Consider the following 27,952-nt stretch of genomic DNA (forward strand, 5'->3'; position numbering starts at 1 on the left):
CAAATGATAAGACTTCAGCCGAGCAGAACCTTGAACCACTATTTTCCAAAATATGTGGCTGCAAATGGAGGGCACTGCTTGCTGTTAACTCAACCACTCCCCTTCGAATTTGACCGACTGTTTTCATCTAGACTAATATCTTGGAAGGAAAAAGTGACCTGACAGGACTGAGGAGTGCTGTTATTTCGGTAATAGAAGTTGCATTTTCATAAACAGCATTTGCTGGAACAAAATAGAGTTGGGTAATAGTGCTGCACACATGTATTATGATTTGATGGATTGGAACACATGGTAAAAGTATCTGTTACACCTTTCACGCCTACAAGTCGCTGTGGCAGTTTTTTCTTTCCATTTCAAGTCAGTGACATACAGAGAGTGAAAGTGAGGCTCAAATGTCACACAGATTTAAAGATATGCCTGTTGTGAAGTGCTTCAACAAAGTCTCATTCTGCCGTTTCTCTCTTTTTTTTCTTCTTTTTTTGCCATTTCAAATACACACACACACACACCTGCAAATTAAATTCAATAAATAAGACTTACAATGTTGTAAGGCAATGTTGACCATGCATTTGTCACAATGAACAACAAATCAAGAAACATACATGGTAACAATATGCACATTCATTAAGAGCAACAAGGTCGCAACTTCCTCCACTTTCTTTTTTAAGATCAAGTGAAGTTTTCAAGGCTTTCCGGGTGATCTCCTGATCGACAGGGCTCATCCCCCACAACACCTGGCTCTGGTTTCTGTCGCGGGACCTCTTCATTCAAGAGAGCCCGGTCCAACCAACAGGCTGAACACAACTGGACCAAAGCCACAGTGGGGCTTTTGCATTGTATCCAAAAGGTGGAGTTCATTCAAGAAAAAAAAAACAAAAGAAACAAAAGTATATGTGGAGACAGATCCAGCAGCCAGCTGCTCAGAGCCTCAGGACAGTCCGGAGGTCTCCAGGTAACTCTGGAGTTTCCTTACTGTACTTCTGTCCAAGGAGCAAAGGTCGAAGTCAAAAGTAGTGTTTGTGATGTGGAAGTGTCCCGTCTCTTCAATGAGGTTTACAATCTGGAAAATAGAGGATATGATGGGTAAACACACTATTAAACGTCTGTCATTACAGTTCCAGGGTGCAAACATGTTACCAGCTGACAGAGTAAACATCTGCCAGTCATTTGATTAATTAAATATGATACCAAGGACAAAAAAAGGAAATGAAAGAACATCACCACCCAGTCAGCTTCTTTAATTTGAAAATACACCTCAGTCATTTAAAATCATTTGTGTGCTTAACCTCCAAACTTAAACTTCATATTGTTTTAGTTCTTACACTTCAACTTCTTTCAATATTTCCACCAATATTTTCTTTAAGTTTCTGATCTGACACTTAAACTCCTCTCAGGACCAATCATTTCAGCTGATGCATCCAGCTCCTTTTATAACTGACGCTTCAACTGCTTTCATGCACTCATGCGTCATCTGACACTTCAGTTTCAGTCAGCACAGACACTCAAAAATTTAACTTCAACTACTTTCAGGACTTTGATATTAACTTCCATTCAGACATCCTTCAGTGTTTATTAATCAACTCAACTGCCACTTTAATTTCTTTCAGAATTTCTGTTTGAGGTACAACTTCACTTCCTTAAATATCGTAGAAGTATCGTACATAGGAGGCGGGTCCTCTTCCACAGAGGCCGCCATGTTGCACTGCCATGTTTCTACAGTAGCCCAGAACAAACTCTAGAGAGGGGTTTCACATTTTTTGCAGTCACCCTACGTTCTCCTACACAGTTGTTGGAAGGGGGAGATGTATTCACTTGGCTGCAATCTACAACCTCACCACTAGATGCCACTAAATCCTCCACACTGGTCCTTTAATAAATATATAACGGTAAGTTTCAGCCATCAGTCGTAGGCAGTAGACTCCTCTCAAGATCAATGCGGGCCCCCGTTGGCTTGATGTAACAATTGAATGCTTTTAAAAGATTTTTAAAATAAAATTAAAGAGTACGGTTTAGACCTGCTCTATGTGTAAAGTGCCTTGAGATGACTTTTGTTGTGATTTGGCGCTATACAAATAAAGATTAATTGATTGATTGAGCGGGACAGACTTGAGATAGATAGGGCATCTGACATCAATTAGAGATAAATAAAATCACCTCCTGCTGTGTCTCCTCGCTCATCAACACTTAAATACAGGCCTGCATGATATTTCAAAATGAGTTGGGTGTGTGCTGATTTGGCCTGTTGCTGTTTGGAATTTGTTCAACGTCAAACTGCTACCAAACTAACACAGAGTTTCACTGTCCCTGAACATACTGTCTGCATTAAACTCGTCTCTGTGGTTCCCCACCAGTGTACAGGAGAGACTGTGACTTATCTCTTGTAACAGGAAGTGCAGCCGGTTGGTGAACTCGGCTAGATTAGCTTGATTACTGTGCGGGGTTAAAGCTCTAGCGCTTGATGATGCTGTTTTGGATGTCTTCCCTCAGTGCCAGGCGTCTTGTTAGGAGAGCGAGGCAGAAGTTGGCAGCGGCTGCAGGGAAGATCCTTTAATGCAGTCATATGATAGGCCTTGAGAATATAAGCAAGAAACATGCAATCTCTTAGGTGGAGGGAGGTTAACCAAATAATTCATTGCTTCCAGATGAAGCTGCAGATTACAGAGGATCTGTAACACATCACAGCTCCTCCTCTAATCCAACGCAACAATACATCTGACCAATAACACTGGTATGCAGTGATATTATGCTGAGAGGAGTGAAAAGTCGGAGTCACAAGTTCTCCTTCTGTGGCGGTTCAGAAATAAGAAAAAGGGAAATATAAGGATGCCATCAAAGCTCAAACTATAAATATGTTTTCTCATTGGTAATATAATCTGACACTTCATACACTGAAAAAATAGACAGAGTCACATTATGTTAAGACTTTAAACATGATGGTTGGGGTGAGGCTCAGTGTTTGAACCAGGATCTGTCTTATTCATTCCTATCATTGAAAGTAGACTAAACATTAGAAACACCTCTCAGTACAACGCTGTGCACAGAATAAAATGAGCAAAGCTTGAATCAATACATCTGTAGAAGAGTCTCAACGAAAGCTGAACCTTCATTTTAATGGGATGCCTTTAATAAAACTGAAACTTTGTTGAATATTTTACTCTGAAGTCAAAGACATGAATGTAAAAGATATTCTAAGGTTCATGCGTATGTAGAAAAACCTGAGCAATTTCCTGATTAAATTGATTAAATATTGATGGGTTCAAAGCTCCACCCGAGTGATTCCTGCTATTGTTTAATATGTGCCAGTGTTGGCTGCTGCTTTAATGACTCACCACTGTGTTTTAGCAAAGCAAAAAAAATTCCACTTAGAGTTTTTGTTTTTGCTTCAGTTGGATGTTGTTCTCTGTGCAGTTTGTTTTCAAATTAATACACTAGTTTCAACATGTCTTTAACGTTCCTGGTGTTCTCGGGTCAGGTGTTAACTCGGAAACCATGTATACTTTCATTTAAAGGAGACCTGTTGATCATAATTTCGAAAAACACGTGTAAAACTTTGAACAGAGTGGCTTGTTTTGTTACTGTCAACAAAATTCACCCAATCAGTTCAGAAAAAGCTGATCAGCTGACTTTTGAGTGTTAAACTCTTAACCAATAATAACTTTTATTAGCTCTGATTGTTTCTATTCTATTTTAGGCATGAACCTCTAATGAATGTGTTTTCAGAGTCTTTAACACACCTGTAGATGTGATTATGTGCCCCCATTAAAAAATCTGAAATGGTTTCAAAACAGTATCATGACTGAACTTTGACATACAGTACAGTATACCAGTCAGTAATAATCCATCAATATATTTTCCTCTGATCTTAAATTTAGTTCAAATAATTCATAATTTCTGCTTATTTTTTAAACTCCAAAATGAAGCAGAGTTTCATTTAAATGAGGCATATTGACCATCATTTCTAAAAACATGTATAAAACCTGTGGTAATAAATTGGAATGAAGTTGGCTCAAAAGGTTTAACACAGAATTGGATGATAATTTATACCTTATGCTTTATAAACAGTCAAATTTGACCCAGAGGGACAAGAGTTACACAGTGAATAAGAATGCAATAGGAGGGTTAAGAGTCTGTTTAGTCACAATGGCTTGCTCTGGACCAAACCTCTTAAACCTACAGGAAAAATATGTCAACTCATCTTTAAAATCAACAGTATTAGCTCATCAGCTCCTCTGAGACTCCAGTAGTAATGCAGAGAGGAATCCAGTATAAGACGAAGAGAAACCAGTTCCACACAAACACATCAGTGTCCACTAATAACTTGGCAGGACAGTGATATTTAAATATTCATACACCCACCTTCATTACTAGTTTGTGTCTGGGAGGGCTGTCAATGTGTGAAAAGCACTTTTGGGAGATTTGTACTGACTGAGTGGATGATATCATGAAGGTAAAAGGACAATGAGAAAATAACAGCTGTTCAGTGTGCTGATGATACAAGTGAAGTGTTAAAGGTGGAAACAGCAGCAGCTCACCTGTTGTAGTATATGACCTTCTCTTAGTGTCATCAGTCTTTTGTGCAGCTCCACCAGCTCGTCAAGGTAAGCCTGCGACACACACACACACACACACACACACACACACACACACACACACACACACACACACACACATAAGCTTGACACAGTTTGACCCAGACTGCAGCTCTTACACAAGAGTCTGCACTTAGTCATTTCTTTCACAGGAATAATAGATGTTGATTAACATCACTGTAAGTATGCCAGTATTCTCTCAGTCTGATGTATAATAATAATAATAATAATGATAATGATATAACAATCAGCACAGAGGACAGCAGGTGAACTGAAAATAACAGGACTGTGCTGTTTTCATACATTTTCTCTAAACTAGCATTCAATCTGAAACTTTCTGATCAAAAAAACAAGATTATATGTGGACACACAGTCAAAGCCAACTTTTGGTACTTTTAATATTTGCCAAACAGTTCATGGCAATTTAACTCAGTCATATTAAAGCTTTATTTAACTACAGTGTTCATGAGGAGAGGCTGCCTCTCACTCTCTCTCTCTTATATTCCCCTTAAGTAGACAGAAGCACATATATTCTTAATTATAGAGTCATCATAATCTTATAGGAAGTATTTTAAGCATGTGGTATTATAGTAGTGTAGGTGTAGCAGAGTTACAGCATGTATTCAGCCTTTCATCATGTATCAAGGCTTAGTAGTATCAGTCATGGTCACACACTGACTTCCTAAATGTTACTAAACACATTCTATTAGTTTTATATCTACTGCTTTAAATGGAAAAGAAACATTAAAACATGTGTACCTTGTCACAATCTAGATTTTTGTTCTTGTCCTGTTTGCTCTGCTTGGTGGGACTCTTCACATCCAGAATCTGATGGAGGACACACAACACACACACACACACACACACACATCAAGACAAAAGTCAAGTTTTATTATATCAAAGACTATGATGTTCACTACTGTTCACACAATTCAGCTCTCCAAAGTCTTATAGGAGGAGAATGAATCCTTTGTCTGTCAATAATCCAGCACATTCTGTTAAAGTCTCACTTTGAATAAATGCTGGGAATATACAGAATGAAGCAGAGATGCAAGACTATCACTGTGATTCACCTCTGATTTATTATATTGTGATAAGAATAACATTTTACAGCATCATTTATGTCACTAAATATCTGGCCAAACCTCAGTCAAAAACCTTCACCTTTAATATGAGCCTTTCAAAGACCAACAGTGAAGCTTAGGATTGCTTGTAGGAGAGTATGCTGGATATCATCTTACCTGGTTATTAGTAGTCTTTAATAAGGGCGGAGCCTCGTTGCGGGAGGGGGAGGAAGGGGGGGAGCTGTCACTCTCACTGCCGTCACTCAAACTGACCCTGAGTACATAATCACAGGATGAGAGGAAGAACAAATGTTTTAGTACATTAGAAGAGACATCACACTTCTTCACTTAGTCTCACTGAAATCATGTGATACACACTCCTGAATAACATTTATCTCCATCACACCTGTCAGGTTAACTGATGATAGATAATAGGTGAGTGACTGTAGTTGTGTTTCTCTCAGCTAGATTTCTCATGTAGTATGGACAGGCATGATCGATCGATAATTGATAAATGGATCGTTTAGAATTTTGTTGATGGCGTGAAATTTGAATCAATCTAAGGTTGGTAACAAATAGAGGTTGTGTTGAGTAGCTTGAGTCTTGAAGCGTTTCAATGAATTTCCCTACTGTATATAGCAACAATGAGACATCTTACCAACAGGGGGCGATGTTTGACAGAGAAAACGGCTCGGCTGCCGTAGATATTAAACGTAAACATGATGAGGTCAAGGCCAGGTTTAGCGTGGGAGCTTTTCAAACTAAAAAACGACCAAGTTCAATGTAAACGCTGTGAAGCCGCGTATAAGATAGCACTTTTAAACCTTTTAATGTTACCAGCCCTGAGTAACATCATGTTTTTTGATGAAGTAAATGTTAGATATGAAGCTCAGTTATGTTTTAGAGCTCCGTAGCAAAGGATATGTGAAGAGGTTCAGCTGCTTTTACGAGCTCTGCTCATCTTTTTTAATACGTTAAACAGTTGAACTTGAACTGTCTTGTCTAAGAGGATTGTTGTTGGACTATAAATTGGAATAAAGATTTCAATGAGGAAAAACATGCTGTATTTTGTATTTCATGGCATTTATAATATTAAAAAATATTCATCAAATTAACTGCATGTATTTAACCAAAAAAGAAGTTAATGTAGTATATTTGATTATTCACACAGTTAAAATAAGAAAGCTACGATCTAAGCTGCTTGTCTTGAGTGCATGTCAATGATGTAAACAGTGTAAACCAGAAAGAAGAGATTTTATAAAAGAGACAGATCCTGTTTGTCTAGGGTGGATTTGATTGTTTAAACACACCTGTTTCTCTCCACATCATTAAACATGATTTGAACTGTACAGACTCCGCCAGCTGATTTATGTGTTATGTGTTTTCATTGATGCGGCCATTACCGTAGTGACTTTAGCCAGACTGAAAGCTTGTTTACTGGCTCTCACAATGTAAGCTGTCAGGGTGTGACAAGCGCGATGGTACAGTTGAGGGTGGAGAGTTAAATCGAGCATAAATTCAGGCAAGTTCTGACTGGAGATTTACGCACAGTGTGGTGATGGGAGCTCTGTTAAAAGGCTTGTTTTGGACTGCTTGTAAAAACACACCACAACCTCACTGTAGTAAGAGCTTATGCAAAATCGCCAAGCTGCTGCAGAACGAGTTCCCAAGTAAGTGTGAATATGTGGAATGGGTATAGAATGAAGTACACAGTTGGTATCAGTATCACATTGACTAACCTGCGTTGGTGGTGTGTGAGATGTGCGTGCGTGGGTCTCTCCATGTCAGAGTCCATGTCGTTGTCGTCGTCGTCCTCCGAGTCGTCGTCGTTGTCGTCCGAGTGCAGATCCTGCATGACTGACTGCAGCGGGCCCAGCACTGTGTCACAACAAGAGAGCACATTGGAATAGAGCTTTTAATATATATATATATATATGTATATACATTTTGTTGAATGAAGCACAGTTGAGAACATGCAGAAGGCAGCGGGTCATGCTGTGTGGTGGAGTGATGGTGGGATGGTCCAGTGGAACCTTGAGGTGAGGCTGGAGACACATTTATACTTATACTATTTTATACAGTTATTATATATATTTCTTATGCCATAAAATCCCATGACAATATTAAAACCAACCATGTGTTAGTCTGGCCTCTGTATACTTTCTGACTTTCTATACCAAGAAACCAGTAGAAACCAGTGCCAAGCCAACTGGTTTCTAGGGAGATATAAATCTTTAACGAGAGCTCACAAATATATAGTTTCATTTTTATAAAGGGTGCAGTAACTTCCTAAAAGCAACTGCTCACTGTCGTTTTTAAATCATACTTTCCCTCAAACTGAAAGAAACAGTGCTTTTGTTGGGGACTATTTTCTGCAGCGGATGAATCCACATTTGGTGTTCTAGTAAGTATTTCTGTTAGCAGGATGGTGTGTGTGAGTGTGTGTGTGTGTTCAGGATGATGAAGGAACATGTCACCCAGGGTAAAAGTGCTTCACTGATGTGTTTTGTAGTTTTTTTGGAGATAAAAAGCGTACACGTTGCTGGAGGTGACATCATAGAAGGAGATGCATGAAGTTTCATGCAAATAGACGAGGTGGGAAGTATTCTCCATGCAGATGTGTTTGTGTTTGGGTGGGTGGGAGGTGGTAGTGGTGGTGGTGGTGGTGGTATAGTGTGGGGGAGGGGAGGGGGCCCTTCACAGGTCTCAGAGGAGCTGTTACCTGTGTGGGTGGTGGCAGGAATAGCCACCCTTTTCCTGATGATGAAGTCCACCACTGCATCCAAAGAGAAAAATTACAAACACATACAAGCAGGTCACCCTCAGTGTACGCTCCACTGGAAACTTCATCATAGGCACACACTAAACACACTAGAATAGAGAGTTTAGACCCGTGTGTCGCTCATCATCATTATACAGAGGAGCCACAAACCAATGATCTAGACCACTGATTTCCAAATAGAAAGGAAAGTAAAGTGAGTGCAGCAGATCAAAGCTGAACCAGGACGGAGCATCTCATTTGCTGTTAGGATAAAACTGAGTCTGAGTTTTGTATTTACTCTAAATGATGTGGTTTTATTTTTTAATCAATCAATCAAACTTTATTTATATAGCGCCAAATCACAACAAAAATCATCTCAAGGCATATTACACATAGAGCAGGTCTAAAGCGAACTCTTTAACTGTTGTTTCAGCTGCTCTGATGGTTGATGTAGATCTCTATGAGTCTTTTTTGGTATTTATTTAGTAATAGAAAATGCAGAGAGGCAGGGACATTGCAGTAATATGTTGTGAGTTTTAACTAGTGAGCTACAGGAGCACTACTAGTCTAAGTGTTTGAAGAATACATTCATAATGTCACAATAAAGTCATCATTTTGTGTAAAAATAAGTAGTTATGTTTGTGTTTATAACTAGGAAACAGTGGAGTATAATGACTTCATTCACTACATTTTAAAATCACTTTCTCATAACATTACAACTTCATTTTATGATTTCTATTGTAGGACTTTATCTTATAATGTTAAAGCCTTTTCTTAAAGTAGGCTTGTCACAATAATTATGTTATCCAACATAATTATCATCATATCTATATATGGATTATCATATGGTACATGGACATGACCTTGATCATTTTTTTGACCTCAGTATTGCCACACTTCACATTAGCAGCTAAGAGTCTATTCATGTCACATTGACTAAACAAGTAGTGTCCTCTATTCCTCACTGTGTACGTCCTGAGTGGAGACTGTAGAAGAATTAAAGGGAAATAACTCTGTCCCCAACCATAATGACACTCTGTGTTGCTCCCAATGTTACCCCCTTACATAATTATACTTTTCTATTATCATTATGTATAAAATGTTCTTCAAATCACAATATTATCGTTTAATCGACGACAATATATCATCCAATAAAAGTAGTTATCATGACAGGTCTATCTTCGACTTCTTTTATTATTGTAACATTTTTTTCTCAAAATATGATCCTTTCATTGTCAAAATCTCCTAAACTTTCCTCTAACAGTGGACCTCCATGATAAAATCTCAGTAAATGAAGTTGGAGCATGAAATGTTATGAGAGCCAATAGACTCCTTTTCTCTGGGAAGGAATTCAAACTAAACTCTAGAGAGCAGAGCTGCTTGAATGATGTTTTAATAAAGATATTTGTCCACTTATGAATGTTGGAGAATAAGAAGGTGTTCCATTCTATTTTTCTTATATTAGAATACTGTTATTTTCCTCTCAGAGTTTAAAAAGTGTAGCTCTTTTCTGTTCATTTAGGATTTGAAGTGTGTTGTCTCTGTCTGCAGCACCTCCTGGACTTGTTCTATCACAGCCAATCAAAACAGGACCAGCAGTCACACTGTAAAGCACTCGGGGCTCCACATGAGCTAGAACCGCTCCATTATACACATCATTTCTGACTGAAAACACCAATAAACATCAGACATCAGCTGGAAGTTGTGTGTGTGTGTGTGTGTGTGTGTGTGTGTGTGTGTTCCAGATGATTACCTTGGCGTTTGTGATGCATGGGAGCAAAGCCTGAACTGGAGCTGGAACTGGCTGGACTGGGCTGTTCTGACTGGGAGGAGAGAAGAGGAAGAAACAATGGTGAGTGAAATAATGATGGACAAGAATGCAGGTTTATCAAAACATCAACATCATATAATAGTTTGCAGAATAACTTCAGATGCTCATGATTGATTATTCACCCTAACCCTAACCCCCTAACCCCAACCCCAACCCCAACCCTAACCCAAGGAACTAAAAGTCAGGATATCTTGATCTAAACTTAATAGAAAAGTGATTCTAAATTAGTGAAAGACTTCTTTAAACCTGACTTACTTTTAATTTGAAATCCAAGAACACATACAGACTATTTGATCAGATAGACAGCAGCGTGAAACTTGTGTCCAGTGTGTTTTGTGTAGTCTTTGAGGTGAGTTTAAGTGGAGATGTGCTCCATGTGCAATCTAACAATTGCACATGGAGCATTGCTGCACTGCTGGCTTCCTCTGAGGAGAGCCAGACCATCTTTACTGCTCAGGCCTCTGGTGTAAAACCATCTTTATAAATCACTGCAGCCACACACAGACTGCTGCTGAAACAGAACAGAGCTCAATACATTCAGCCTTACCTATGTATGGGTTTTGGCAGATTGGCCATATTTAAGTTGTCAATGTGTGGAAATCACTGTAGATCATTTCATGTCTAGAGAACTAATGAGCACTTTCATTATCTATTAAATGGTAAAAGGTAAATGGACTGTACTTATATAGCACTTTTCTAGTCTTTTATACTACATGTCACATTCATCCATTCACACACATTCATACACCGTTGGCACAGCCATCCGGAGCAATTTTGGGTTAAGTATCTAGCCCAATGACACATTGACATGAGTACTGGAGGAGTCGATTGGTGGTCAACAGCTCTACTTCCTGAGTCACAGTCGCCCATTGATCATTTTCTTGATTCATGCTTTAACTGTTTGGTCTATAAGATATTCAGAAAATTACAGGAAACGGCACAAGTTGACGAATTTAAAGTTCTTTTTTTGGACTGATCAACACTAAAAAAGGTTTTCAGCTTTTAAAGAAAGACTTAATTGCAAATTCATTTCCTGTAATTTGACTAATTATTTGAGGAGCTCATATTTGGGGCTCCACCACCTGAGAGACATGGGGTTAGATTCTCTCTAACACAAGAATGAACTGCTGTACGTTGGTTTTTGTTGCTTCATTCAGTATTATCTATATGATATATATACCTACTTTTTATGACTTTATATATGACAGTATATATCTGTTCTTTTACACTTACCGGTACTTACATGTTAAATACAAACAGCATGTGTGTGATATATTGTCAGTGAGCTAGTACAGAGTTTAGTGCAGTGCTGTTCTGGACTGCTTTTGATTGTTCAGGATAATAAAGTGCTGACTCAGGAGTGATATCAGCAGACACTTTACATCAATCAGACTGAGCTCTGTCAGGGCTGGAACATTATCATTCAGACAGCCTGAAAGTGGGGTTTTTTTTCCTTTTTTCTTTTAAACCGACAGCGCTGGGAAACTGCTGGACACGTCTACTTCCTGCAGCCGTGCCAGGTGTGTGCAGGTGTGAGAACGGGCGCAGCTCCAACAGCTCTGTGAATTCTTTCCCTCTACATTCTTGACATTAGTAACGTGGCGTTTGTGTTCACTGCTGGAACCGATCAGAGACTGTGTGAGACGCCGATTCACTCTCTGTCAGAATATACTTCATTATGATCAAAAGACCTTTCATATTGTGAGTGTTTTGAAAAGTCACATGGTTTCTTGTCATATGAGACTTCCTCTGATGAAGCTTGTAGTGGGGCACCTGGTCTTTCATCATTGTGGTGCTGCTGGAGGAGGAGGAAGAGGAGAAGAAAAAAAAAACCCTCCAGTGCTTTTTCTTAATCTCATTTAGAGACAGGACACAATTGGAAATTCAAAGCAGCTATTAGAGTGGTCACAGTTCATTTAGGTTAATGAACTCCTGACAATACCTGGGTAGTGTGTGGAGGGTTCAGGGTCAGCTCCTCTAAAAACACACACACACTGTTAAGGATGCAAATAAATGTCTAGTGCCTGCATACTTCTTTTTTTTTCGGTATCAATGTGCTAGAAATCTGAGCTGCAGTGCAAGCACATTCATGTTGAGATAGTGAGTCTTTACGCTTCCTTTCACAACATCAACAAACCTCTCTAACTGATTTCACTTGGAAATAAGCCAAAGACAAACTGCTAGATTTGAAATGATGTTCTAACCTGCTTTTATCACCATCCTGCTGGAACCATCCCCATATGGGTCAACCACATTCAATGTATAAGCATTTTTAACAGGTCAATTTTAAAATAATAAATAAAGGAATATCTATGGCACTAGTTCAAACATTAAAAATGCTGAGTACACACAAATTCATATTCAAATTGTACATTAGGTGATTGATGTGTTTTTTTCCCGTCATGCGGTGCGACCATGATTTATCTTAAACATTAATTTCCTTTTCTTATTTTCTTTTTACTCGCTTTCAGTAATATAAAGTGTTTCAAAGCAAGGTAGTTGCATTTCTTTTGATTTTTCTGGTAAATAATAATTTTATATTTATGGTCTATAATGTCATAGTTGCCTTCTTAAATGACAGTAATGCAACTAATGTTCCTGTAAATTGCATAAAAATGAAAAAAATGAGAAGCATACTGTATCAGTGATTAATATTACTGATACAGAAAAGTGATATTTTAAATAACAGATAAATGACAAATGACTCACGGTTCTTTGAAAAGTTAAAGTGAGAGCATATAAAGTAAAGGTACTACATTTATTTGGTATTTTTTTATCCATTTAAATCTTTTTAACTGTTTAAAATGTAAGCATCATGTCATTGACCCAAATACAAAGACGTCTTGAAAAAATCTAAAATCTTTGTTTTTCTACATTAGTTCAAATCATTCACGATAACCTTTAACATAAATAAAATGTCATACAGATAATTAGATGATTGATTTAGTCTCTAGTCTTTTCACATGAATTTAAATATAAGGCTGATTTGACCCATAAGGGGATGGTTCCAGCTATTAAAGCAGATGAAATTAAACCTGCTTAAAGGAGTAGTAAAGTTAACTGTGGGTAATACAATATATAAAACAGGTCCTGATTAAACATTTGTGTAAAGAGTACACACATTCTTTCCTGAGTCACTTTAATAAACATAGATCTCATCTACTGTATCATACTGATGATGACCTTTAATGTCTATGCTAACTTAACAACACTAACACACAGTAATGAAGGTTGATACTAACACATTGACTGCTATTAGCATTACAACTTTTACATACTGCATAAAATAAAAACACTAGCTTTTCTTTTTCTTTTTATCAGCCCCAGGATGATGGGAAGTCTTAATTTCGAGCCCTGCACCATTCCTACATTTTCATATTTTTCATATTCTCATCTTGCATATGAAAACTTTTCCAATCTACAAAGTAGGCAGCAGAGCGGCTTGAATCTTGTGAATACACTCAATAAAGACAAAGCAGCAGTGACTCACCACTTATCTCTCACACACACACACACACACACACACACACACACACACACACACACACACACACACACACACACACACACACACACACACACACACACACACACACACACACACACACACACACACACACACACACACACTCTTCTTCCTCTCATTTTCATTTGAGCTGACACTAGAGTAATTGTGGAGGAACAAACACTACCTGCTGTTTTCTGTTTGACTGTCTTGAGTGATTTGATGAGCTGGTGATCTGACATTTGATGCCACCTCAGCTGCCAGTGACTGGAAATCATTACGGCCTCTTAAAGGGGAACTTCACCTATTTAACAGATGGAATGAGCGAGCTGAAAGAGAAGTTTGAAAATGAAAGTGCTACTAGGCGTAACACACCTGAATCTCCAGCTGAACGGTTGGCAGTCATGTTGGATTGTGGGTAACGTAGGCGACAGGTTTCTAAAAAGTAAGAACGATTATTGAGATCATTCTGGTTCTGCTGCATAAATGGTAAGACTTAAAATAGTATATTGATGGAGTGCTCAGTACAACGAAGAAGCCGCCTCCCCTTGTTGTGCTTGGAGCTAGAGGAAACGAGCTGGGATTGGCTACGGTCTGAAGCGTCTTCAGTGCCGTCGCAAATCAGGGAGCAGATAATCACATCTGACAATCTGGATGTGTCCATTTCATCTACAGCCAGGTCTTGCTGGTGTGAGCTCTTTCCTGCCCCGAGCACGGACGCTGCACCCTCGCTGCAATTTATGAGCTGTCGATATATCTAACAGGCCTGTCTGAAGAGGAGGAGGAGGAGGAGGAGGAGGAAGGGGGGAGGGGGTAGCCTCTAATGACTAAGTATCAAAGACTTTAGAGCTGGCCAACACCACTGCTTACTTTAAAGTTTCTATTTTCATCATAGATAAGTACTGTAACACCGCTCTATTACAACAAACACACTTATATGAATGAATGGATTTATTTGCAGACTTTCTTTCTGTCATGTCATTAATATTAAGCCAAAAATCTGATGGCTAATAATTCATATTGTCATACTGGCCATTTCTAAATAACACTTTATTACAGCTGCAATGGTTAACTAATTCATTATTTTGAGTCATTTTTTAAAGAAAAAAAAAATCCAGATTCTCTGATTCCAGCTGTGTGAATATTTTCATGTTTATTAAATATTTTATGACTGTAAACTGCAAATCTTTGGCTATCTTTGACCTAACAACTCATGGTTTAATCGAAAAAATAACTAACGAGTTACTTATTGTGATCCGTCTCATTTTAAACTTTCTTTTAAGCATATATTGGAAATGATGTGAATGTGTGGAAGTGTGTTTTGATGAGTGAATGTGATAAATCTTTATGTCTTGAGTTCAGGTTTTAGGCAGTGTGTGATCAATCTGAGAAGTTCAAAGGAGATGTGAGTCTTTAGTGGAATTGCTAGTAACTGACAAAAAACCCCAACTACACACTGGTTTCATCTTTATCCATACACTGTATTACATAAGCTTATGTTTTATCCTCCTGCCACCCTGCTTCCTCATATGGGGACATTATATTTCGTGTTTTCTGGACCTTATACTTCATTCTGCTTAACTTTGACCTGTTTTTGTTCGTACACACTTTTGTATGCCACCTAGTGGTAGCTAACGCACATTACAGTGTAAAAATCAGTGTCAAAACGAGGTGGCAGGCATCTTGAAATGTGTTTGTTTAATAACGTTTGTAGTTTGATATGTTATACACATGTGACTCATTTTAGCAATAGCAACAAGCTACAACACTGCTAATCAGGAAGTACTCGTTTGTGCAAAGGGAAGCTGTAAATGTAAGCAAACAAACATCTGTATACACTGGTGAAGTAACTGTGTTATACAGTAAAATAAACCCATTGTCCCCATATGAGGACATTATTTTTTCCAAAAACTACTTCCTGTCCAAAGACAATGCTTAGTTTTTGTACTCATCAGGTCCTACTGATCCCAAATATCTAGCAGAGATTAACAATGCATAACAAACTAAAGCTCAGGTCTCATGAGGTTGAGTGAGATCCTAATCTGAAAAGTATCAGGTCATTTTACAAAAACATCTCAAAGATACTTCGCTATATTAGATATATTGTTTAAAATAAGTTTGTCTCTGGGTATTTTTGGACCAGTTGGGTAGCCGTACATATACCTTCTGTAATATATAAATATATATCTCTGCATCAGTCTACAGGGAGGTTAACATGAACTTGGATGGTAATTCAAACACACATTCATATAAAAGGCTGCAGAGCTGCCTGAGAAAAACTCAGCGGTGAGAAGAAACATGAGAGAGAGAGAGAGAGAGAGAGAGAGAGAGAGAGAGAGAGAGAGAGAGAGAGAGAGAGAGAGAGAGAGAGAGAGAGAGAGAGAGAGAGAGAGAAGTGAGGACAAAAGGCAGAGAGACTTCAATGGTTGTCACCTCCTGCCAACAAACAACACACAGCTGGTCTGTTGGTTTATGGGACAGCTTCTTCAGGCTGCCGTAAATCTTGCCACCACTCCTTTTTTTTCTTTTTTTAGGGCTTTTGTCCCACTTCACTCAAAGCCACCAAAGCAGCCCCTCTTCAAAGACAATAAACAGTGTTTAGTTGTAGTTTGCTGGCATCAATCTGGTTGCTTCTCCCGAGGCTTTGGCACAGTTGAGACAGACCGAAAAAAAGAAGCGATATGCCAGCGAACAAGAGCGGAGCTGACCGATGCTGTTTGGTTTGTGTAATTCAGCGGGGGCTGTCCAAACAGAGCGCTTTCTAATGTGAGTTAAGAAGCCTTTCACTTTGACACTGTCGACTCATTCACACAGAGCACAGTCACTTATACTCACATTAAATGTACAGCATGTACAACACGTGGATGAAACATGTCAGATTCCCCAACAAAATGTGTCTTTTTGGTGTTATTTTCCCCCTATAAACCAGCTGCCCCCCCCCTCCCCCACTCTACATCTACCTGAATTGGTGTCAGGAAATATCTGGATTGTATCATCGGATCATAATGGTTAGAATAAAAATGGTGTGAGTGACTCTGAGCTCTGACACAGTTGTTCTAACATTCAACACTGATGAATCTGTCATCCATTCAGGGTGCAGCTGTTGCAAATTTCATATTGGATGGATGGGTGGATGGATGGATGGACGGATGGATGGATGGATGGGTGGATGGATTTTGTATTTTACTATTATTGTTATTATTAACTTACTATTTATTGTTCTTTATTCTTTTTTATTGATGCTCTTTCTATTTGTGCAATCCACTTTACTGCTGTAACACTGTGAGACTAATAAAGGAAATGGAATATCATATGTTAGACAGCACTGCATATTACACCTTTTTATTTATTCTATTAAAATGTAAATGATCCTAAAAGAATGTTTCATGTTGGTGGTTTGGGTAAAATGTAAGGCTGGGCGATATGGACAAAATCAAATATCACAATATTTTAGACCAAATACCTCAATATCGATATTGCAACAATATTGTAGAGATGATTCTTGATGCTTTCACAAATCATTAACACTATGAATGTTTTGATAAATAATCATCAGTAATGTGGATACAATGACAAAGTGGGTTTTGTACATAAACATGACATGGAACTAAATATACTCTATTAGTCTAATTTAACAGAAACAAATGTATTCAGATTGTTAAAATTGTTATGAGAGCTTCACACTTACTGAGTCACTGTTAAGGTAGGACTGTAACAAACTGTGTTTCCATCGTTCATTCATTCATTCATTCATTCATTCATTCATTCATGTACTAAACACTTTCTGTTTTGTTTTACAGAATGTGGGGGGGAAATATGCCATCACAACATTCTAAAGCCCACAGTGAACAGTAGAACATAGAAGACCGACAATTAACCAGTGATCTGAATGTCAGCCAGTTCAATTTCTCAGGTCTGCAAACTGATGTGGGATAAAAAAAAATGTGACAGTTGTGATAGCTTGAGTTTCATAAACAGATTTTTATCAGGGGTCCATGCCTGTGCAATGATTCCAATACACAAAGAGCTCAGCTTTAAACAAACGTGTGCAGGTGACAAATCACTCAGTCTGTGCCCACATCCAGCGTGCTTCTCATGCTAACATGCACAGCCTGCTTTCCCCTTCATGTCATCACCTACTCTACATTTCCTCCTCTGTGCCGTTTCTGGCCCCAGCGCTTCGGTGGAAAAAGAAAAAAAAAAAAAAGCTGAGATCAAACGGGCGGTCACATGAGAAATGAGAGCGGCCGCTCTGGCTCGGCCGGCGCTCGGCCACCGGGGTTGCTAGCCTGGGGAGAATCAAACACCTGGCATTTGTCACCCCCACATCCCCTTTTTACAACCTACCCGACCCCCCCCCCCCCTCAAGTCTCTGTATGGGACAACTTGAAAGGCATTTCCATACAGCACAGACAAAAACAGGTTTTGCTTGTGCTAAGTAAGAAGTCCCCCTGCCTGAACAAGCTGCCCCTACAGAGAATCAACACTTTATACAAGCATTAGAGAATAGAAATGAAAACAGCATTGCATAAAAGAAAAAAACTTGTCAAAGCACAGGGATTTAGACCTTTCCTCCACAAACGCTCGCCCTTTTCTCTTCTTTGAAAAGCTAAAAGGATTAAAGGGGAACTCTGTGCTATTCACTGCCGCATCTCCCCTTTCTCCTCAGGTGTTGTAAAACCATAAATCTTTCTTGTCTACTATTTGGCTTTAAAACAGCCCCCTTTTTTTATGGGGAAGTTCTCCACCAAATGTGTGTGGACCAGGCAACCCAGTCAAATGTCAACCTATTCATGAAAAGAACCTCTGTGGACCTCCACGTTTTTCTAATCCTGCTCTTGAGCTGGAGGAAGAGAGTTTATAGAGCTCAACAAGTATTTCCAGAACAGTTCAGCTGATCTCAATGAGGCGGCAAAACTGGAGCGTGTATCGGAATCTTGTCCCCTGAATCCAACGTTCCCCTGCTTCCTGTTTGGCCACCCAGACGAAATGCGGCTGAACCCCCACTAGGTTTATTGGTGCCCACCCCTTTCTTCCAATTCCCCTACCCCAGCCCCCTGGAGCCTACCAGACCACCATTAAAGAAGATTGTGTCCCTGTTGGTCATTTGATTTTTATAGCCCTTCCACACCGAGGAAGGATTGACCACCAACAAACGCTCTCCTTGTAAGTCATGGAAGACTTGGATACCTTTCCACAACCCCTCACAACTGGTTTCTAGTAAAGAGTCCTGAAAGCTCAGTTCAGGGAGTCTAATGTGCTTGACTGCTACAAAGACCAGACTACCTCCATGACAGTATTTGACTCAATGAAATCAATAACTGGTTCTACTTACATCTGATTTGTTAGACTGGTCCTCCATATCAGAGTCATTGGGGTCCACCAGTTCCTGGAAAGGTGGAAGCGTCGACGCCTTCCTGCGATCGGTCTCGTCGCTCTCGGCTCGTAATTTATTCGTTTGCATCTGTGATCTATCCTTCAATAGTTTCTTATCCAAATGATGAGCGTCCAACCCCGATGTCTGCTTCCCTGATGATTCCACAAATCCCTTTTTACGTTTTTTGGTCACATGATCGTCACCGTCAGGGGTAGACAGGCGCTTGTTAAGCCCCGACCCGTGGGTCATCCCCTCAGTCCGATGCTCCTTGGACAAAGACTTGGGTTCCTTGAAGCCCATCTTAGGATTTATATCTCTAAGTGGCTGGTTCTCTTTGGGTTTCCTGGAAGGTTCTTTGGGGGCTTTGCTGGGTTCCCAGCCAGAGTCTCTGAAGGCACTTTTGGGCTCTTTCAAGTCTTTTGGAGGCTTGTCTTTGTGGTCCTTGGAGGGTTTGTGGAGTTTGGAGAAGCTGCTGCTGTTGGTGCTGGTGGTTGTGGCGGTGGTGAGAAGGGTAGTACCGCTTCCTTTGGAGCCATCCTGTGGATCAAAGCCGACAAATGAAAAAAAGAAGAACACTTTCTAAAGAATAAACAACTGAACACTAAGAAGGCACTTGGCGTAGATTTCTTGGTTACTGGTGGTCTAAATCATGGCAAGGGGACTGCTTGATGGCAAGTTAAGTCATGCAGGGAAAAACAAAAAAGAAATTGTACCCAATATTTAAAGGTGTCAGAGCAATTACACAGAATCATCTAAGCTACACAGAAAAAACGTCAGCTCAAAGGATTATAGCACGGGGAAGAGGGAAATCCCACTTTAGGTCAGTGGGCAAATATAATAGGGTAAAGGCATAATTAGCCACTGGGAAATACTGTTGTCTAAAGACTGGATGAGCTTATTGCTGTGATAATAACTCAAAGTAAAGTGGCACTAAAAACTCAGCAACAGCAGCAGCGTTTTGGTTTAAATCTTATGATTGATTCTTTATTATTACTATTATCACCATGACGCAGTATTCAAACACCACTTTTCAGCAGGAAAAATGTCTCCTGTGATTATGCAGTCATCTTGTGGTTCATACTGTGTTGACTGTGGATTGCAATTTAGACTACATGTACGACTCAAATGCAGAGTCACAAACAACAAAGTGAGCAAAAACCAGGCAGCTAGGTCAAAGGAAGATTAATCCTCTGCCTTTTACACAAGAGAAAACATGCATGCCACCCTGCAGTTTGGCATTACCATCTGTGAAAAGAGCTCCATTCTTAAAAGAAAATCAAAAGGGGTCTTCTTAGTCCCCATCTATGGGCTTAAAGTGCAAACTCAGGACTTCTTTTGAGCGCTGGTGTTCAGTGGGGTGAAGGGCCTTTTCAACAGCCACACATGCGCAACCTTAAAAAGTGGAGCGAAGGGCAACGTGGATAAAGGAGGAAATGCATTCGTTCTAACGACGGGGGCCATTTGTCCCTGGGTCTCACCTCCAGCCCCCTTGTCAATATTTCATCAATGCAGTAAACCCATTAAAGCAGTCTAGACGACGGGGTGTGTTACGACTGTGCCCGAGCACCTCTAAAACCTTTCATTTTGTCTATCTGCTGCTGACCCCGGGACCTTAGGATGTAAAGCTGCCGGCTCATTTTAAACTCCAGCATGCTCCCTCCACTGCAGTAAAGCCATTTCCCTCCCAGCAGCGCAACATAAAACACTGTTTTAGTGCTCTGGAAGGAACCCACAGTGCCTGTGCAGCCATCAACATTGAAGAGATCACTAAAGTGGCACTTTTTAACAAACCTTTCAGCACCATGACGCTGGCAGGTTAGCAGGTGACCCAGGCTCATGTAAATCTCTCAGAGGCCTACAATAATACTGCTGGAGTGGATCTGAAAGCACAGCTATGGAACATATCGCTACTTTTACTTTTCAGGTACACAACACAACTGCATCATGTCATGTACCACACTAATATATTGTATAAGGAGCATTAGTATAGTGTTACATTGTAATGAATTATATTTATTTCTGTACACCATTAGAATGTTTTCATATACATTTCATTTTATGTGTGTATTATTAAATTATACATAATTAGCAGATATACATAAGCTATAAAACACTGCTATAAACTTCAATATGCCTTGAAAAACACCAGAGACCTGGATTATGTCATATATCACTTACAATATATTATATTATAGTTATATTACTTTATTATATTACAGTAGTAATAGTGACATAAAACTGCATTAAACTAGATTATATTTATTGCAATTCACCATCAGACAGTTTTCATATATATTTCATTTTTATTGTATTGTGCATTGATATATACTACTGACCTGGATAATGTCAAGTACCATTAATAATATATTATATGAAATATTATAGATACTACTAGGAAGAGGAGTAATAGTAACATTAACACTACATTATACTGGATTTTATTTATTTATATTAGACTATATTTATAACATTAGATCTTTTTCATATATATATATTTTTTATTAACAATGATATACATTTCACTATATCTTGAAATATACCTTGATCATGTCATGTACCATTAACACATTTTATTATGATTACTATTATATTATTTAAAATTACATTATATTGCAGCACTTATCTAAGATTACACTATAAAATACAAATATTTTATATCTCTACATTTTATACTTTACATGCTATATATACTTACATTAAACTTTACATATATTTATTAGAACTACAAATGTACCTGTATTAATATTATATAGTACATGTACCATACATACATGTTTTTTCCATCTATAGAACTATACTACCTAAGGAAGAGTTTTGGAGTTCAATGTTATTTCTCTCACTTCTTTGATCTTCTATTTTAATTTATATATTATAATTATATATTTTTTATCTGGTTGTTTTTTTGTGTCTCCTCTGCTGTTCCATGTGAATTTCACCTCTAGACATCAACAGTCTTAAAACACATCATTTTGAATTGAAATATTTCAGAATAAAAGCTGTAGTATTTAGGACCTTTGTCAAAAAGTTATAATTTATTACAAAAAACAGGTACTGTGTTCTAATACCAGAGCAATATTTCTTATTACTGAACGTGTGATGGAGAGAGAGAGAGAGAGAGAGAGAGTGTGTGACCTCCTGCTTCACGAGTAATTCATCACACACACACTGTGTTTAGACTGGAAACCGTTTCCATGTGAAATGGGCCTCTCCTAACCTGGCTCTTAAATGACACCATTTAAAGGGACTAAAAATAACACATAATGGAAACAACATGCCACTTTATTGACATACATGATTTAGTGCTGCAGGAGATAATGTCTCATAGCTCACGTGTAGCTCCTAGGCCCATCATTTATACTGCCCCCACCCCTACCCCCACCCCTCCTCTTCTAATGTGTCCATTCATTCTGTACAGCGGTAGTGTCTCAAACCTTCTTGCATATGGGATTTTAATGTATGACATCAAAAAATATGGGCAAGTTCAAATCCACAGTCCATCTCTGAGCGAGTGGACTGAGTTCTAATAGCTGAGCGGCAGCCAAGATATAGTTTGCTTAAGCCAGAGTTGGATGTCTTTGAAATCCTGGGAGTTTAAATATGTTGGACGTCGCTGAACTTGCCAAATATGTGTGTGTGTGTGTGTGTGTGTGTGTGTGTGTGTATGTGGGGAGGGGTGTAGGATTAAGGCCTGGAGACTTTGAAGGGGTAAAAAAAAAAAAAAGTTGCAGAGCTGGACTGGGCTAGGCTAGGCTGGGAGGGGCAGAAGAAGAAGAAGGTTGTTTAGCTCCAGGCTGGAAAGCTGGAAAACAACACTGACCTTTGATCCGTGGAAGCCTTTGCTGCTCTTCTTTGGGTCGGAGAAGGTGGACGTCAGTGAGCTGTTGGGGAGCGTGGGCAGCTTCAGGTGCTGGCCGAACAGGGAGGTCGAGCCCTCCTGCATTACCATCACCTGCCAGAGGAACAACAGCAACCATCAGCAGAAGCATCACATTCCAGTTAGAAAGTCAGATCTTTAGTCTTTGGATCAATTTTGATGAGATGGTTCTAGATATAAAATGGTGTAACACTGGGATTTCAATATTATTGTAGCTTGCCATTGATGGATTAAGAGGTAGAAGCTCAGACTTGCACCAGCTGGTTTTATATCTGTTCGACTGAATCTTTTACGTCAGCGATGTCTAAGCATTGTCTGATTTATGACACCAATTAACACAAAAAAACCCCGAACTTTGTGTCCTGAGTCAGCTCTCGTTAGTCTTAGGGGGGAAAAACTTGAGAGGGATGAACACGTGTGACGCCGACTTCGCTCGCCAAGAGCAGCAAACGTCCGTGCACACACACACACACACACACACACAGTACATATTCAAACACCTAATAGTGGCTGTTATTACTGGAATATCCTGCAGTCATTACAGGGAAAGAGAGAGACAGAGAGAGAGAGACAGAGAGAGAGAGACAGAGAGAGAGAGAGACAGAGAGAGAGACAGAGAGAGAGACATAGAGAGAGACAGAGAGAGAGAGAGAGAGAGAGAGAGAGAGAGAGAGAGAGAGAGAGAGAGAGAGAGAGAGAGAGAGAGAGAGAGAGAGAGAGAGAGAGAGGGCCAGAACATGCGAGTAAAGACAACACAGCTGCTGCTTCGCTGTGTCTGTGCTGAGCTACATGAAGGTGAATGGAGCAGCATTGTTATCATGACGTATTTGAAGTCGCTGTTACAAGTTTGCATGTCTGAAATCTTACTTTTGAGTCTTCTGAGCTTCGTTTGTGAGGATCCCGTTGCTGTGGAAGAGAAGAGACAAAGGACAATTATCATCAGCTCTAACAACTCTGAAGTCATGCATCTTCTCCTAATAGTAATGTGTGATGGTCTAAATCAGTGGGAAAGTAGTGAAAGTGTACTCTCAGTGGTGAGGCTCATCCTGACAATTGGGAATGTGAGTTTCGACATGGCCTGTGTCAGCACTTGAGTCCTTTTTGGAGGCTGAGAAGAGGGAGGTGAGGGTGGGGGTGGAGGGGTGGAGGGGAGGGTTGCAGGGCAAAGTAAATAGAGAGCACTTAGCTCCAGTCATAAAACCTCCAGACTACAGGGGTCCTCTGGCTGGGGGCCAACACAGTGACTGCACAGCACACTGAGGAAGCAGCTAAAAAGGTAAACCGATGCCAGTTTATCACGACTGTAACGAGCACAGAGAGCTTTAACGACCTCATCAGCTGATCTGAGTGCTGAGAAAGTAGTAAAAAAAGTAGTGAAGTTAAGAGAATGACTGGAATCTATAACGTTTAAGCTAGTATGAAGTGAATGCTGTAGGATCAGTCTTAAACATGAGATAATACAGCAGTGCTTCAACAATACAGTGACTTGTTGAGATACAGTAGATAGCAGCAGTGTGGTTAGGTTACACCTCATATACTGGAAGTGAATGACATTTAGTGGTACAGTCACATTTGTGTGGTGAACAGCTGCTATGTGAGAGGTGAACACACAGCAGCTTTTATCAGGTCAGCAGACACTTTTACTAGAAATGTGCCAAAGCTCATATTATTCATATGTAAGTAATATCATATCACTGTCATATACTGAGAGGATCAAGCTGTGCTATACATGCTCCTACTATATTACATTTCATATGTTTATCAATATTAAATAAAGACTTTTACCATACTGTATTTCATATGTTTATCAATATTATATAAAGATTTTACTATATTATATGTGATATGTTTATTGATATTTTAAAAAAAAGACTTACTATAACCGTATTTGATATGTTTATTCATATTGACATACTGTATATTTATTTGTAATCATCTGTCAATTCAGTTATCTTTTGCACTGTTTTGGCAATATAGATTTATGATCTGTCATGCCAATAAAGTTTATTAAGTGTATTATGTAGCAAACAGAAGGATGCACGACTGAAGAAATGTTTATATTGAGCTTTTACAAATGTACGTAACGTTAAACTTAATGTTCATGTTAACATATTCTTACTGTTACAGGAGCAGAAATGTAGTTTACACAGTTTGGAGCTGTGTGTGTGTGTGTGTGTGTGTGTGTGTGTGTGTGTGTGTGTGTGTGTGTGTGTATTCCCCCCCTCACAGATAAAGAAAACCTCTGATGAAGAGCCTGGGCCACTGAGTGCAAATACAGCTAGTTCATCCCCTCACAACATTTAAACAGCTCTACTAAGTGCTTTAAGTACAACATTGACCCCCCCCCCAACAGCAAAGTGGGCTGGCTGCACAGGATTACTGTCACAATGACAGCAGATGAGTATTCAGCTGTAATGATGGAGACAACAGAGGTGATCTAATTATTGAGGGACAGCAGGCCTCATGCTCATTACTGTTATTTTGTTATTGTCTGAGATGCTCTTCTACCAAAAAGCACAGCCATAATCTTCTTTCTTTCTTCATTTGTATTTGATTTGAAGATAAATGTTTCATATCAACACTTAAACCATAGTAACAGGTAAGCGGATGTTTCCTCTAGGAGTCTACAATCTGTGAATTACAGGAAATGAACTAGAGAAATCCTTAAATAATGTATTGCACTATATCATATATTCATTGTACTACCTAGAATTACAAAAGGCTGTAAACACAGATCGCTGGAGTCAAAATACTGGGGTGCAGCTCAAGAGATGTAGGCATGCAGATGATGACGATCTCTTTTAGGATTTAGGTTATTGCACACTGCTGAATTTGCAACAGATTCCAATTGAATACACTTGTGTGTTAAAATCATTAGAAATAAAAAGAGTGCCAGAGGTTTCTGAATAGCACCAGCTGTCAACTCAGGCATCATGTGACAGTTTCTACTCTTCCACAGTCTGCTGGAAACAGAGTGATGAACTTAAAGTTTGGTCAAGTAAAGAAGTTCTGCATTTAATAATTAGTTCATCATAATAGTTTTCTATAAAAGATACCTGTGCCCCCCCCCAGCCCAGCCCCTCCTACCCCTCCGGCTTTAAGCAGCTTCCTACGAAACTCCTCCGTCGGGTTGTTGAAGGTGAGCTTCTCGCAGCGCAGGTGATTGACAGGTGGGTGGCCCTCCAGGTGGAGGAACAGGTCGTAATCGAAGCGAACTTTCTTGGGTTCTTCCTGAGGAAAAAGCGATGATCGGACCAGAGAAGGGAGAAGAGAGAGAGAGAGAGAGAGCGAGAGAGAGAGAGAGAGAGAAGAGAGGACAGCAGTCACAATCTATCAACACTAGTCCTCTTCAAGTCTTCCCACACAGCTCAACAATGCCTTTCAAAGACATGTATTGGCATTTTTAGCTACGTCTGTGGGAGGAAACTGTCTAAATAACTGCAAATGCTGCTATTCATATTCAAAAATGTTCAACACATATTAGAAGTTATTATAGTTCCTTAACAAGGAAATCTATTAAAAGTCTGGAGGTTGTGTTGCACATTGTGTGAACATGGATTTTCTTTTAAATCCATGTTCACACAACACTGATGGAATAGCAGAATGAATGGATCCATACATGATGACTTATCATATGAATTGTTTTATGGTTACAAAGCCAGCAGGTGATGTCTATCAAGAAGTGAAATAGAAGAAGTGAGGTCATGTTCTGAGATGTTCTGCTTGCTCTTTTTATAATCATTATGTCATTTATTCTACAGTGTGAGTGGAACAGTGCCAGCCCAGCATTAGTTTTGGATTAGCTGTGCAGCTGTCAGCCTGTCACAGCTACACAGTGGTGTTAAGAGTGGATTTAATGTACAGGAGCTGCTGTGTCACATGTCTCCTTTATTCCACTTTCTCCATGTTGTAATCTTTCTAATTGTACGTGACATGTATTGAATGTGTGGAGGAGGCTGCTCTGTGTTGGCAAATGTGTGATTTTGTGCTATTTAAATTCAATTGACATGTTCTTAAATTCCTTCAGACATCTGTATGTTGCCTTTATGTGATGGAGCAGGCATTAATGTATAAAAATATACAGGAACACACATGAAAGACAATGTGTCAAATGTATGCTATTATATCTATACTATATTTACACTATTTCTAAGATGAAGAATATTGGACATTCAACACATTGGGAGTATTTGTGGACATAGATGATGAATACAAATGTACATTATTGATAGTTATGAGCTACACCGACTTAATGGCCACAGTTTGTCTATTTGTCCAGCCAAAATACTAACTTAATTAAAAAACACATACATTTGGCACATTATCATAAATGATAAAAAATATTACATTGTTGTCAGTTACAGTGATGAGAGTAAGTCACCTGTGTTTTAGAAGTGCTGAGCCTAATAAACAAAGACTTTAGTCACACATAGACATTATAGCTTATGACAGGTGTCAGTGTAGACACAGGCTCCCTCATTCACTGCTCCCTGTATAATAAACTACTACATAGTTCACTCAATAGTGTTTGTCATTTAATCAGAAACTCCTAAATTGATTGGGATAAAAGTAATCATTGGAAGCATGCCGTGATTAGCATTTTTATTTTGCCAGCTACAAAATAAAATGTTAGCCCCTGTTTGATCATCAGGTGATCTTATTAGTGTCTTTTACCAAGAAAAACATATGCTTAGAACCACCAGATTTCCTTTTCTTTCACCATCAACACCAGTTAAGTTATTAATGTGACTATACTTTCAACCATTAGCTTACCAGTAATCATATGCAGATACATACTATCCTAGGTTTGTTTGTTTTGCATTATATTTGGTTACATTTACATTCAGCAAAATGTTGGTTAAAGTAGAACACGGACATGTATTAAGGTTAATCTTTATTGGGTTTAGTTTTTAGTTTCATAAGTTATGTATTGTCTTTCTTTGTTACTTAC

The 27,952-nt window shown here is 39.1% G+C and overlaps 1 protein-coding gene across 1 annotated transcript in view; it reads right to left on the reverse strand.

Moving 5' to 3' along the window:
- Positions 1-702: 702 nt before the first annotated feature.
- mllt3 (MLLT3 super elongation complex subunit) overlaps positions 703-27,952 on the reverse strand; it is a 54,238-nt gene continuing 26,988 nt past the window's right edge. Inside the window, exons 4-13 of the mRNA XM_053343389.1 lie at positions 26,089-26,232; positions 23,869-23,907; positions 22,945-23,076; positions 19,086-19,664; positions 10,168-10,237; positions 7,393-7,531; positions 5,831-5,927; positions 5,349-5,417; positions 4,533-4,604; positions 703-1,060 (exon numbers count right to left, since the gene is read on the reverse strand). Of these exons, the coding sequence (XP_053199364.1) occupies positions 929-1,060; positions 4,533-4,604; positions 5,349-5,417; positions 5,831-5,927; positions 7,393-7,531; positions 10,168-10,237; positions 19,086-19,664; positions 22,945-23,076; positions 23,869-23,907; positions 26,089-26,232 (1,473 nt within the window). The 3' untranslated portion in view covers positions 703-928. The remainder of the gene's footprint in view (positions 1,061-4,532; positions 4,605-5,348; positions 5,418-5,830; positions 5,928-7,392; positions 7,532-10,167; positions 10,238-19,085; positions 19,665-22,944; positions 23,077-23,868; positions 23,908-26,088; positions 26,233-27,952) is intronic.

Source organism: Scomber japonicus, chromosome 22, assembly GCF_027409825.1.
Source record: "Scomber japonicus isolate fScoJap1 chromosome 22, fScoJap1.pri, whole genome shotgun sequence".
NCBI classification, from domain to species: Eukaryota; Metazoa; Chordata; class Actinopteri; order Scombriformes; family Scombridae; genus Scomber; species Scomber japonicus.